Source organism: Babylonia areolata, chromosome 29 (assembly GCF_041734735.1).
Source record: "Babylonia areolata isolate BAREFJ2019XMU chromosome 29, ASM4173473v1, whole genome shotgun sequence".
NCBI lineage: Eukaryota > Metazoa > Mollusca > Gastropoda > Neogastropoda > Buccinidae > Babylonia > Babylonia areolata.
Window position 1 is genome coordinate 26,246,122 of NC_134904.1, and position 13,859 is coordinate 26,259,980.

Genomic DNA, 13,859 nt, shown 5'->3' on the forward strand with positions numbered 1-13,859 from the left:
ACATGCGCATACCAGCTCTCCTCCTCACACAAACAGAACCACACACACACACGCTCGTACACATGCATATGATTACTCATGTACTCATAAAAAAATAAATAAACAAAGAATGTTGTCAAATAACTGACCTGGCGTATTCATTTGTCTCGTGTTTTATGTTCTTCACGAAATCATCCGTGAAGAACACACGATATGCATCCAGAGCTGTCGGGTTTTCATTGTTGGCAAACACATGTTCTTGCAAACCACACTGTGGGTCGGGTTTGAAGTCGGGTTCTTGGGGAAAGTTTCGAAGGTTCTTCACCCATGTTGTCCCATCGTCATCTTCTCCTGCGTCGTCCGATTCGTCAATTTCGGTATCAGCATCATACATTGGGTCTTCTCTGTCTTCTTCCAACTCGAAATCGGCAAACAAATCTATCGCATCGCCATCAACTTGACCACGTGCGTCATTTGTGTTGGAGGAACCAGAGGTTTCGTTGTCGCTTTCGTATGTTGAATTATCATTTTCAGGAATATCATGAATGAAGTCCTCTTCTTCGACACTTTCTCCACTACTTTCATAATGATCTACATTCAGATCCTCGTCCGAACCTTCTTGTAAGATCAGTTCAACCGCTCGTTTGTCACTGATGTTTCTCCGATACCTCGCCATGGTGTGTCAATAGTGAGAATGAAAGAGTGACGGGAGTTGGTCACTTTAAGCTGAATTTAGCCAATGAAAATTGGCGTGACAGCGTTCAAGGGTCACAGATTGTGACGTATGAATAAAGGAATTTTCCATCCGTAGTCTTTGTTTGACTGAAAACGGAGTAATGCGGTCATAGTTATTTATAGAAACCTGCTGCAAAAACCCACGCAGCGTGTTCACACAGCCTCACAACGCGCTGCGATGATTCTCGCGGCGTGCGTTCAACCGGTGGGTGGCCAGCTGCGTGTATCGTCGCAGCGTGTTGCGAAAAAGTTAAAGATCCCTCCAAGGGAGGAGTGTGGTCCTGGTACACACAGGACCACCCTGCCTACAGGGAAGCAGAGCCCTCCGCGCAGGACAGGATGGTGGTCTCACAACGCACCACCTTCCCCACCTCAGCTACTCTTCCCTTTAAGACATTTGCAGAGTGGGACAAACTGGCCCGCCGCTGCCTCCTCGAGGTTTCCACGGCTTACACCTTCTTTGACGCGTTCCTCCACAGAGCCAGTGAGCTGTGGGAACAACGTCCAGTTCAGCAGGACACGGAGTCTCCTTCCTCTGGCCTGCCTGGCCTCTTCTCAGACCCGAGGTTAAACACTTTTGGCAATCGAGTAGCGTCTGGTCTCGCGGCAGCTGCAGACGCAGCTACCAGCCTTCACTTCAATACTGTGCTAGCGCGGCGGGATGCTGTTCTCCGCCTCTCTAACATTCCAGTAGAGGAGAGGGCTGCCCTGCGGTCCATCCCAGCACAGCAGCACTCCCTCTTCGGCCAGTATGTGCCGCATTTTGTCAGCCACAGGGCAGAGACAAACAGGGAGGTGGCCTCATATTTAGCCCACTCCTCCCAGGGGCGCCAGGGTTCTATGCCATTGAAGAGACCCGCCACCAGGGCTCCTCCATATACCTCGCCTCCTAAGTCAAAGCGGCGTGCTCAGAATCAGCGGCAGAGGAACAAACCACCTCATGGCCGTCCAAGCCGTCCGGCCATGCCCAAGGCCAGAAGGCAGCACCCCCAATGACTGGGCCCCGATTCAGCACCGCCAGTCGTTCAGCCCCTCCAAGTAGGAAACTTGTCCCGGCACGCTCATCAGTGGTGTGCTCTGGGACTCAACGACTGGATTGTTTCGGTGCTAGAGTCGGGGTACATGCTCCCTTGGGTGGGGGACCGCCCCCCTCTAAGATCCACTCCTCCTCCTTATGTGCCCAGCTCGATGGAGCAGGAGAGCGTCTTAGAGAAAGAGATATCGCACCTACTCCTCATAGGGGCGATATCTCAACTCTCGGACCCGGGCCCCGGTTTTTACAGCCGGTTGTTCGTGATTCCAAAGGTCTCCGGAGGGTGGAGACCAGTCCTGGACTTGTCCCCCCTCAACAGATTCCTCCCAAAGATGAAATTCAAGATGGACATACAGGCACAGATTCGGGAGACCCTGCAACGGGGCGATTGGGCGACGTCCATCGATCTGAAAGATGCTTATTTCCATATCCTCATCCACCTGGCATCCCGCCGGTACCTGAGGTTCGTGTGGAGGGACAGAGTGTTCCAGTTCTCTGTCCTCCCATTTGGTCTGTCCCTTGCCCCTTTCCTGTTTACCAAGGTGGTGCGGGAATTGGTGTCAATCGTCCGGTCGGAGTCCATTCGGCTCTGTGTGTACCTGGATGACTGGCTTATTCTGGCCCAGTCACAGGCTCTGTGCCAGAGTCATACAGCCAGACTTCTAGACCTGTGCTCCCAACTGGGCTTCATCACGAACCAGGAGAAATGCGATCTGTCCCCGAGCCAGTCCTTCGACTTCTTAGGGATGAGATTCGACACGCGGTCTATGATAGTCTCTCCGACGCCAGATCGGTGGGACCGTCTGGCAGGCCTCCTCAACCACTTGCGCCATTCCTCCCAAGCAACAGCGCGGACACTTTCTTCCCTCCTGGGCATGATGGAGTCCATGGCACCTCTCATCCCTCTGGGCAGGGTTCTCAAGCGCCCTCTTCAGAGGGCACTCAGGCTATGGTGGTCCCAGAGCACTCAGCCATGGGATACCCGGATATGTCTGGGCGAGTGGTTCCTCGAGGTGACATCAGAGTGGTTAACCACCCCTCTTCTGACACAGGGGGCGCCCATAGCCCCACCTACTCTTCAGGTGGCACTATTCACAGACGCCTCCTCCCTGGGCTGGGGAGCCCACATGGACTCACTGCATGCAGCAGGGACTTGGTCCCCGGAGGAGCGCCTATGCCACATCAATGTTCTGGAACTGGAGGCAGTTCGCAGAGCTCTCCAGCACTTCATGGTGGAGGCCAACGGGAAGACCATTCGCTTGTTCACGGACAATACAACAGTCGCATGTTACGTGAACAAAGGGGGGGGAGCGCAGTCGGCAGACCTCTCTCTGCGGACCGAGGCTCTCCTCCGTTGGTGCCACAGCAAGGGCATTGCACTTTCAGCGAGACACATAGCAGGGAAAGACAACATTTTGGCAGATGCTCTCAGCAGGTCCAAGAGTGTCATACACACAGAGTGGACCCTGGACAAGGACACCCTGCAAGGAGTGTGGGAACAGTGGTTCCGGCCGATGGTGGACCTGTTTGCGACAAGGTTCAGCAAGAGACTTCCCACTTACGTCTCTCCGGTCGCCGACCCAGAAGCATGGGCAGTGGATGCTCTCTCTCTAGACTGGAGCAGTCTGATTGCCTACGCGTTTCCTCCCTTTCCAATCCTGTCCAAGGTGATATGGAAAGCCAGGTTGGAACGCCCGCAGCTGATCCTCATTGCGCCGAAATGGCCAGCCCAGCCCTGGTTTCCGGTCCTTCAGTCCCTGACACATGTTCCACCACTGGAACTGGAAACCAAACCTCATCTGCTGAGGCAGCCTTGTTTGGGCATTCCTCACTCCAATCCTCAAATGCTCCACCTGCACGCGTGGCTGCTGTGCGGGCGGAACTGTCAGCATCACCATTGAAGTCTTCCACCCCTCGGTCAGCCTCTGTGTCGGCCGCGCTGACCAAGGGGGGTGCCTCCTCCGACCTCCTCTCCATAGTCTCCAAAGCCAGGAGGGAGGGAACAGAGACCTTGTATGACTTTCGCTGGAAGAAATGGCTGAGTTGGTGTACAGCTCAGAACATTCCCCCTACTAACCCTACGAGCATGCAGCTGGCCAACTTTCTGGCTCACTGCTCCTCGGTTCTCAACCTGTCTGCTAGTTCTGTGAGAGGGTACAGGTCTGCCATTTGTACCACTATCAAACAGCTAGGTGGTCCCGCTTTTGAAGCTGATTTCCTGCTCAGAGAGGTGGCTAGGGGCGCCTCTCTGAAGGAAGCTAGGAATCCCAGAAGAGTGCCCCTCTGGGACTTGTTCCTGGTGCTGGATTTCATTCGAAAACAGCCCTTTGAGCCATTTGGGACTATTCCTTTTGACCTGCTCACTCTCAAGACCACTTTCCTTCTGTTGCTGGCCACGGGCCGTCGTAGAAGTGAGATTCATGGTCTTAGTGGTATGCCACAAGATCTAGCATTCCACAGAGATGGTTCCATCACTCTTCGTTTCCTTCCAGAGTTTCTGGCTGAGAACCAAGACCCCGAGGTCCCTTCCCCCTCTCTGAGGGTCAGACCTTTGTCGGATATTCTTGCCCAAGATGATGAAGATAGGCATCTCTGCCCCGTTCGGTGCCTCAAATACTATTGGGATAGGTCTTGCCATAGGCGTTCTTCTCAGAGGCGCCTTCTCATCTCCCTCAATGAGAATTACAAGAAAGATATCGCTGCAGGCACCATTTCCTGCTGGGTTTCCCAAGTCATTCGTAGAGCCTACTCTCATGCACACAAGGATATCAGTTGTCTTAATCCCAGAACACACGAAGTGCAGGCCATAGCTACTTCAGCTGCTTTCCAGCACTCGGTACCACTGCAGCATGTCTTGGAGGCAGCCTTCTGGCGGTCTGAGAATCCCTTCATCAACTTCTACCTCTGGGATTTCCGTATGACCAGGGCTGACGGTTCCAAGGGGATTTCCTTTGTCGCGGCTAACACTGCCGTCTCAGTTTCAAGGGCTCCCCATACGAACCAGTAGGCGTTGCCCTCCTCCATTTGCTTTAAATTCTGCATCAGTTTGACATGGTACAGTATATGACACCAAAAGGAGGAGTTTGTATTATACTCCATGTTTGGTGTTTACATATACTTACCATGTCAAACTCGAATGCCCGCCCGTCCGTCCCCGCGTCTCCGCCGTGGTTCTCATGGGGCATTTTCGTTCATGGCCACGGAATGATTCAGCGCTTATAGCTGTTAGAGGCGTTTGATTGGCTAAGAGCGGGCCAGACTAAGAGGGGCGTCTTTTCACTGTTAGCCGCGCGAAATTTGGCCAAACAGAGCAAACCATAGGCCTGGTTTGCATCAGTTTGACATGGTAAGTATATGTAAACACCAAACATGGAGCATAATACAAACTCCTCCTTTCTATGTCGACCTTTTGGCACAGTCCCATGTGTGAATGTTTTTAACACTGCTCACTGGAATCTTACCCCCATCCTTTTCCAAATGTCATTCAACAAATAGCGCAAGTAGTTCAGTATCTCTGAGCACAAGATAGCGTGGTTTTCAAGTGTGATCTGCCTTGGAACAAGTCAGGTTGCATGTTCATCTTTCTGTCATAAGAACTGTATGTTTTATACCTTTGTGTTCTGCTACTGTCATTTTCATTTGTGTTTGTTGACTGTTAATGCATTTGTTGCTTTTTTTGATTGGTTCATGCCATGCTCTTATCTTTTTATAAATCAAAAGCAAATTCTTTGTTTTGTTTTTGGTTTGCTTATTTAATTTCTTTCTTTTTCTCATTTGAGCTGTGAAATAAACAATACTGAGGAGAAAAACAATTGTAAGTGGATACCTACAAATTATAAAAAAAAGAAGATAAATTGCACTGACAAGTTATCTAATTATTTTTATAGGTGGTAAAAATAATAAACAGAACAAAACAATGGTGACTGGATACCCAACAAAATGAGTATTGCATTGAAATGCGTTCAAACAGAATAGTACTTGCATCAACAGAAAACAAACCAGCTGATCTGACTAAATGGATTATCCATCCAAACATGCAAGCTACTTGTGAATGAATAATTGAAAAAAAAAAGGCAAAGAAAGGAAGCAAATAAAATTTCTGAATGAATTGAAAAAAAAACCCAACCCAAAAAAGCCCACCTAAGTAAGTAGATATATAAATAGAAAAATAAACAGAAAAGTATTTTAATTTTAGTAACAATGGTAGAATAGGTAAATGAATACACATAGACTATAAAGAAAGTAGATAATATATCAGTATATAAACAATATTATTACAAGTATATATATTATTATTTAAAAAAAAAAAGAAAAAAAAAAGAAAGAAGAAAAACATGAAAGAAGATAACAAGTAAGGTTAGAAAACAAATAGAGAAATATAACAATAGAAAGAGAAAAGCACAACAAGGATATATACGAGGGTCATTCAATAAATAAGGTGAATTTTTCGGTATAAGGACTTCTAATACAGATAGAAGCTAACTTTTTAAATTTTTTTTGGGTTTTACTTCTTTTTCACATGGATTTAATTTGTTTTGCAGATTAAAAAAAATTTTGAGAGTTTTGGCGATTAACAAAGATGGCCGACCAAGAAGCATGCTCCAGGATTGAACAGCGGTCAGTTATCAAGTTTTTGGTTGCTGAAGGGTGCAAACCAGTTGAAATTCATAGGTGAATGTCAACTGTGTATGGTGCCACATGTTTCAGCCGAAAAAATGTCTACAAGTGGGCTAAATTGTTTAAAGAAGGACGGAGCAGTGTTGAGGATGAAGACAGGCCTGGAAGGCCTACAGAAGTGAGGTCTCCTGAGGTGATCGAATCAGTCAGTGACCTCATTCAGTCTGACAGAAGGGTGACAGTGGATGACATTGCAAGGACTTTGAGCTTATCTGTTGGGACAGCACACAAAATTGTCCATGATGACCTTGGCTACTCGAAGGTCAGCTGCCGGTGGGTGCCAAAGATGCAAGGCCTCACACAGCAGCCCGAACGGTGCAGACCATCCACGAGCTGGGCTGGGAACTGCTCCCTCATCCCCCTTACAGCCCAGACCTTGCCCCTTCAGACTTTCACCTGTTTGGTCCCTTGAAAGCGTTCACGAGAGGCACGAAGTTTGAAAGTGACGATGAAGTCAAAAGTGTTGTGAGCGACTGGCTGAGACATCAGTCCAAAGATTTTTACGCTGAGGGAATACGGAAGCTTGTGCACAGATGGGAAAATTGTGTGACAGTGCTGGGAGACTACGTTGAAAAAAAAAGAGAAAAAAGTAAGCTTATATCTGTATTAGAAGTCCTTATACTGAAAAATTCACCTTATTTATTGAATGACCCTCGTACATTACTTAAAAGAAAAGAGAAGTAACCATGGCTAAATCTTGAATGATGGTCTCCGCCAACTTGAACCGATGGTGCAGTAACCAGTGTGTGTGTGCTGTGTGTTCTTCATGCTTCAGCTTTGCTCGGATGGTCACCAGAGTTGGGAGCAGCCTGCCCGCAAGGAAATTGAGGCATAAGTTAGGTCACAGTGACATGTTCTGTCAGCATGCCTTCAAGGAAATTGAGGCATAAGTTAGGTCACAGTGACATGTTCTGTCAGCATGCCTTCAAGGAAATTGAGGCATAAGTTAGGTCACAGTGACATGTTCTGTCAGCATGCCTTCAAGGAAATTGAGGCATAAGTTAGGTCACAGTGACATGTTCTGTCAGCCTGCCTGCAAGGAAATTGAGGCATAAGTTAGGTCACAGTGACATGTTCTGTCAGCCTGCCTGCAAGGAAATTGAGGCATAAGTTAGGTCACAGTGACATGTTCTGTCAGCCTGCCTGCAAGGAAATTGAGGCATAAGTTAGGTCACAGTGACATGTTCTGTCAGCATGCCTTCAAGGAAATTGAGGCATAAGTTAGGTCACAGTGACATGTTCTGTCAGCATGCCTTCAAGGAAATTGAGGCATAAGTTAGGTCACAGTGACATGTTCTGTCAGCATGCCTTCAAGGAAATTGAGGCATAAGTTAGGTCACAGTGACATGTTCTGTCAGCATGCCTTCAAGGAAATTGAGGCGTAAGTTTAGGTCACAGTGGCATGTCCACTTAGGCCATTGGCATTCTTTAACAGGTATCTTTACGCTGCCTGGACAGACTTTTTAAAATAATTTGTTTACATTATTTTTTTTTTCTTACTGCTTTCTTTTTTTTGGCTTTGAGTTTGATGTGTGTGTGTGTGTGTGTGTGTGTGTGTGTGTGCGTGCGTGCGTGCGTGTGTGCGCGCGCATGTGTGTATGTGTGTGTGTGTGTGTGTGTGTGCACGCATGTGTGTATGTGTTGGTGTGTGTGTGTGTGTGTGTGTGTGTGTGTGTGTGTGTGTGTGTGTGTGTGTGCGTTACAAGAATTGATTCCCTAGCACTTTCTTCAACATAGTTGATGTTATGAGTTTTGAAGACTTATGCCTTCAAAATTGAGTAAATTTTTGCTTTTTGATTTGAAAATATATTAAATTGTCAGATGTCTGTTAGCAAGATTTTATCATAACTTTGAAATAAGAATGATAACTTGATCACCCTGCTTCACAGTTCTGCGTTTGAAGAGATGGTTTCTTCATAATATTCTTAGGTGCTTTTTTTAAATAATTTTTTAAAACAGACTTTTCAGATTAGATTATTTTGATTATTGAAGTACATTTTGAGAAGTTTAGGCTGTATATGATGTATGGGTGTTAACACAGTTCAATTAATAATTGTTTTCATGTTTATTGTGTTCTTTTCTTTATATGCTTGTAATCTTCCATACTCCAAAGGGGTTGAAATTAAAAGAAATTAAACTTTGAAACCTTTAAACTTTGTGTGTAATCAAAGTGTGTTTCTTTGCTTTAGTTTTGTTTTATAATGTATTTGTTGCTGTCCTTTCTTTCTTTTTCTGCGTATGTTCTGTTCTTTGGCTTCTTTTTAAATGAAAAATGTAAAAAAACAAAAACAAAAAAAAACCCACCCCCAAATACCCCCAACATATTTTCAAATCTTTATTCGGTTAAAAATTTCTTTTAGTTAAATATATCAAACAGATTTTCGTGTTTCTTTTAAAGGATTTACCATCACTGTCACATCTCACTTAAAGAAATCACAATTTGTCTTCTTTTTTTTTTCAAACATGTTTTATATGGTTGTGAAAAGCAATAATTGCAGTCATGATCTTTTTTTTTCCCTTTCTTTTAATTGTTTTAACAGAAACATTTCATTGACAGAGTACACCTCCATCTCAGAAGATGTTACTGAGAGAAACAAATCCAAGGGGGACAGATGAAACGTTCTGAGGAAAAAGCAAACCAAATAGAATTTAAATCACACACAGTAGTTTTCATTTATCATTTCCCCCCATCTCCTGTCCTTCATACTGTTATAGGAATGGGAACTGTGAAAATCCCTTTAGCATCCTCTGAGAAATGCAGGGAAAATTTTGTTGGAATGTGTCAGAAACATCATTAATATAAGGCAGAAATGTGCTTGTCAGAACTGATCCTGTTTCTTTACATCGTTTTAGTGGTGATATTGGGATAGAAATAACAGACAAGTTACGTAGTTTGTCAGTTTTATACAGTTATGCTTGGCATGTTTTGATCAGTAGTCACTAGTGTTTTGTCTGTCTGTCTTTTCATCACAAATCACATTTATTGACATCTCTGTGTGTTTTAGCTTAATTTAGTAAACTTGAAATCTTGTTTGCAATATTATTAGTTTCAGTACACAAAGGTAGACTTTGTCTGTAAACATGTCAGAAACTGTTGATAATCTCTGAAAAAAATGGAGAAAAAAGAATAAAAACAAATGATCAAAAAAGCACTGTGAAATATTTCATTATTTTGATGTTAGAAGTTTTTTTCCATTCAGTGTTGAGTATCCTGATTACTACCAGAAAAACAACAACAACATAACTCCTGATGCAGAGTTTGGAATTGAGTATTCCTTTGTTGATTTCACAAAGTGTACCTCTCTATCAGCAAAGTGTTGATCACACAGCCCATATCACCACAGTGTTTCCTTTAATTCACTCCTTAATATTTTGAGCTGTTGGAAAGTTTCTATCATGTTTTGTGCTAACTGTAATATTCTTGTGTGCATTAACCTTTAGAAGTAGCCTGTAGAAGTCCAGAACTATTGCCTTATTTGTGTTGTTGTTGCATGTATGTGTATACATATATACATTTTTAGAATTTCAGTTTGATTGATTGATTAATTTATTGATTAATTAATTAATTGATTGATTGCCGATTGGTTGATTAATTTACCAATTTTCAATTTATTTCTTATTGTTCAGTTTTTTTTAGATATTGTTTTTTTTAAATTGTTGCTCAGTTCTAATTTGCCCACTGTGGGTGCCATAAGAGGGCTGAGGTTTCCTGGATTGTCAGAGAGGAAGACAATGCATAGGCTGATGTAGGTTTTGCTGTGTAATGATTTTTAATGCTATTTTGAATTTTTTGTGACTTGTCTCACAGTTACCCAGATAAACAGTTTTTGTTTTTCTCCAGTTTGTTCAGTAATTTTTAATTTTTGTCAAGGTTAGCAAATAAGTGTGGACAGGTTTTCGTGAAATTTTGTGGAAGTGATGGTAAAGGGTTGGTGACCTGGAGCCAGTTGCACTGCTTGGTTATAACTTTTTGACATTTACATGTGACTAAATGCCTACGTTGACCGAACTACGCCATTGGTCAGTTCCATATGACACACAGTTAGTAGCGGGTTACGACCATATTAGGCTCTTCCATCTGAGCAGTGTAACTGGCTCCTGATGATTAGATTCTGGTGGAGATCCAGGGAACTTGCAAGGGGTTCCTCACCATTGGGATATCAGGCAAAAAGTGACAGCAGTTATATTATCATTCAAGACAAAGGAAGATTTATTCTGGGGGGAAAAATAAGTGAATTAGATACCTGTTTGGCATTAAGTTAGGTGCCATATAGAGTCCCCGCTATTTCTTTCTGTCACTGTCATAGGCAGCGTTAATTTACTTGTAGATGAAGAACTGCAACACATTTTGTAGGTTCAGACACTGTCTTCAAATACATCACAGATCTGTGTTATGAAGGAAACCTGTCTGGACCCCTCATTGGCCTTGGGTCATGGGCACAAGATAATCTCATTTCCTGGTCCTTGTGTACTGACTTTGGTCTTGCCTCAAGTAATGTCTGCCACCTCATCATCTGATTCTTTCTTACGGTCACCCGTCATTGATCACACATAACCGTCATTATCATCATCAAGTTATCTCATGTACTGGCTTTGGATCACCCATTGTTTTTTCATATTAATTGGTCACTTTCATCTTCTTTGGCCTGGCAGCATACCCATCATGGTTCATGAGATGTATGCTGTAAAAAGCCACTACAGTACCAAGACATGTTTTTTTAGCACTGTGTCCGTCCTTTGTCTGTTTGTATCATTCTGTGTTTCATTGTTTGCTTGATTCATAAACTAATTTATAATCATTATAACATGTCAAACATTAGTTTTGGATTATACATTGCTCTTTATGGTTTATTAGGCGACGTAATTCCACAACATGATTTGATCTGATTTATTTCTTTGTTTAGCTGCTTCATAGTTATCATAAGTCATAATGAAAGCTGGAGGAACCCTTGAATCATCATACATGATCTGTATGGTCAAGAACTGTTCATGATACTGGGATTTTTTCTTCTTCAGAACCTGCATGTGTGGGAGTGGGTGGGCGTAAAGTTAATCATTGGAATTTTTTCAGTTTCGACAAGTGGTATAGGAACCAAATTTAGTTCACTGAATGGTGGCAGATGTGAATAAAACCTCTCCAATCATTTCCATTTTCAGTTTTTAATTATATTTATTAAGCAGGTTAAGAGGTCAAAGGTTAAGGTCTTGTCTGATTTGGATGGGTTTTGTAAGGAAATGGGCAACTGTTTTGCATTTGTACTGTTTTTCATTAGTTTCAACACATGATGAATTCACAGTACTGCCTTTTGCCATTTTGGTAGGAATGAAAAGTTATTTTGCATTTTCCCCTGGTTTGCTTTTTGTTAAGGACTTTGTGAATTTGTGAATTCATACATCATTTTCTTGCAGTGGAAGATGGCACCTCTTGTTGATTTTATCTTTTGTTTTTTTCTCTCGATGAGTTCGTAATCAGTGTTGACATGTTTAAATTTTTGTCTAGCTTTCAGCAGCTTTTGGACAATCTGGATCTGCCTCCCTTGAACTTCTAGATCTTTGGGTTCTTCTGCTCCTGGTATGGGTGATGGTTTCCACCTCTCTTTCAGCTGTCTTTCGTTCGTCACCCCTGTAGTTTTTTGGTTTTCAGTGATGATTGAAGATATGTTGTACCTTCCATTCTGGCTGACCTTCTGTTTGGAGTGAACTTCCAGCCATTTTCTTTGAGAGCTTGTACTTGTCCGTTAGAGTCCGAGCACTTGATTAGTTTATCAGTTGATTATTTTTAGTGGCTTTTTGTTCTGTTGACTTTTTTTTATATGGTGGTGTGTGTATGCTCCCAGTTGATTTTATGTCAGTTTCCAGCAAAGATTGTTTTCAGCTGCTTAATGTCAGATCTGAATGTTGTTAGTTAAAAGGAAAAGTGGATTTTTGTATTTGTGGCAGCATGTTCCTGTTATGATACTGGAGTGTTTTTGATGAGTTGTAGTGTAGCTGAACGTGAATGATTTTTGTATGGACTGATCTGTTGTTTTGTTTCTGTGAATCAGCACAAATGAGGTGTACCCTGAGAAAACTGTACACTGTGTGTCATGGGTTTTGTCTGTTCACCAGCATTTGTAGTTCTGGCTTTGTATTACTTTTTTGTCACAAATTTCTCGTGAAATTCGGGCTGCTGTCCCCAGGGAGAGTGCGTCGCTATATTGACAGCGCCACCCATTTAAAAAAATAATTCTGCCTGCAATTTTATTTGTTTTTCTATAGAAGTGGATTTTTCTACTGAATTTTGCCAGGGACAATCCCTTTTGTTGCCATGGGTTCTTTTGCATAGGCTAAATGCATGTTGCACATGGGACCTCGATTTATCGTCTCATCCGAATGACTAGAGTCCAGACCACCACTCATAGTCAAGTGGAGGGGGAAAAAATACTGGCAGCTGCCGGTGTGATTCGAAACAGTGCACTCAGATTCTCTCATCTCCTGGGTGTATGCGTTACCTCTAGGCCAACACTCTACAAGGTCAGGGAATTATCTGTCAGACCTAAGACATTCTTGTACTCACATGCACAGTTTCCAATAAAATTTTACTTTCAGACCCCATTCAGCTCCTTTTTAAATAGTTTTGATTCGCTTGTGTAAACTAAGTGAATCTATGTTTTAACCCGGTGTTCGGTTGTCTGTGTGTGTGTGTGTCTGTGTGTCCATGGTAAACTTTAACATTGACATTTTCTCTGCAAATACTCTGTCAGTTGACACCTTATTTGGCATAAAAATAGGAAAAATTCAGTTCTTTCCAGTCATCTTGTTAAAAACAATATTGCACCTCTGGGATGGGCACAAAAAAATAAAAAATGAAGCCAAATTATATGCAAACTGAATTTACTGTTATATTTATATTTTTTTAATTCTCTAAACTTGGCACTTTGATCTGATATTCTGACACAACAACAAGAGCAGTCATCTTTATCATTTTTTGTTCAAACAGGAACTTCTTTTGCAAAGCATGGAAGTTATATTTATTTTGCAAACGTTTTGGTGCAGATAATAAAAAAGGGAAATTAATCTGTAATTAATGCTAGGGGACTTAATTTGCTTTAAACTGATCTTTCTCATCTTAAACATTACATTTTGAAATTATACTCAATACATAAAAATCTTGTGTGTTTTACTCTCAGTGTACAGGGCTTTCACTAAGTGGTCTTTTTCGGAAAATACTAAAATCAATACTACGAGTGGACTTTATAGTTCTCTTGGCTGAGCCCTGAAGGTCATGGGCAAAAATCAATTGCGTACACATATTTATACATATTCAAAGCGCGTGCTCATATTCCTCGCAAACGAAGGACGCCATTTTCTTCAAGTTGTTGACCTGCCTGTTCAATCCTGTATTCAGTCAACAGTACACAATAACATGTGATGGAAAGTTGGAGAAGGAGACCGT

The 13,859-nt window shown here is 42.8% G+C and overlaps 1 protein-coding gene across 5 annotated transcripts in view; it reads left to right on the forward strand.

The window, feature by feature from the left end:
* LOC143302197 (RILP-like protein 1) overlaps positions 1–13,859 on the forward strand; it is a 67,182-nt gene that overhangs the window by 39,054 nt on the left and 14,269 nt on the right. The window contains exon 8 of one of the 5 annotated variants that reach the window (XM_076616756.1): positions 7,200–7,448. The exons of 2 other annotated variants lie outside the window; for them this stretch is intronic. In XM_076616756.1, the coding sequence (XP_076472871.1) occupies positions 7,200–7,314 (115 nt within the window). In that variant the 3' untranslated portion in view covers positions 7,315–7,448. Of the gene's footprint in view, positions 1–6,288; positions 7,148–7,199; positions 7,449–11,924; positions 11,997–13,859 lie in introns of those variants that run through there. 2 more of the 5 variants (XM_076616760.1, XM_076616759.1) reach the window with 2 other exon arrangements.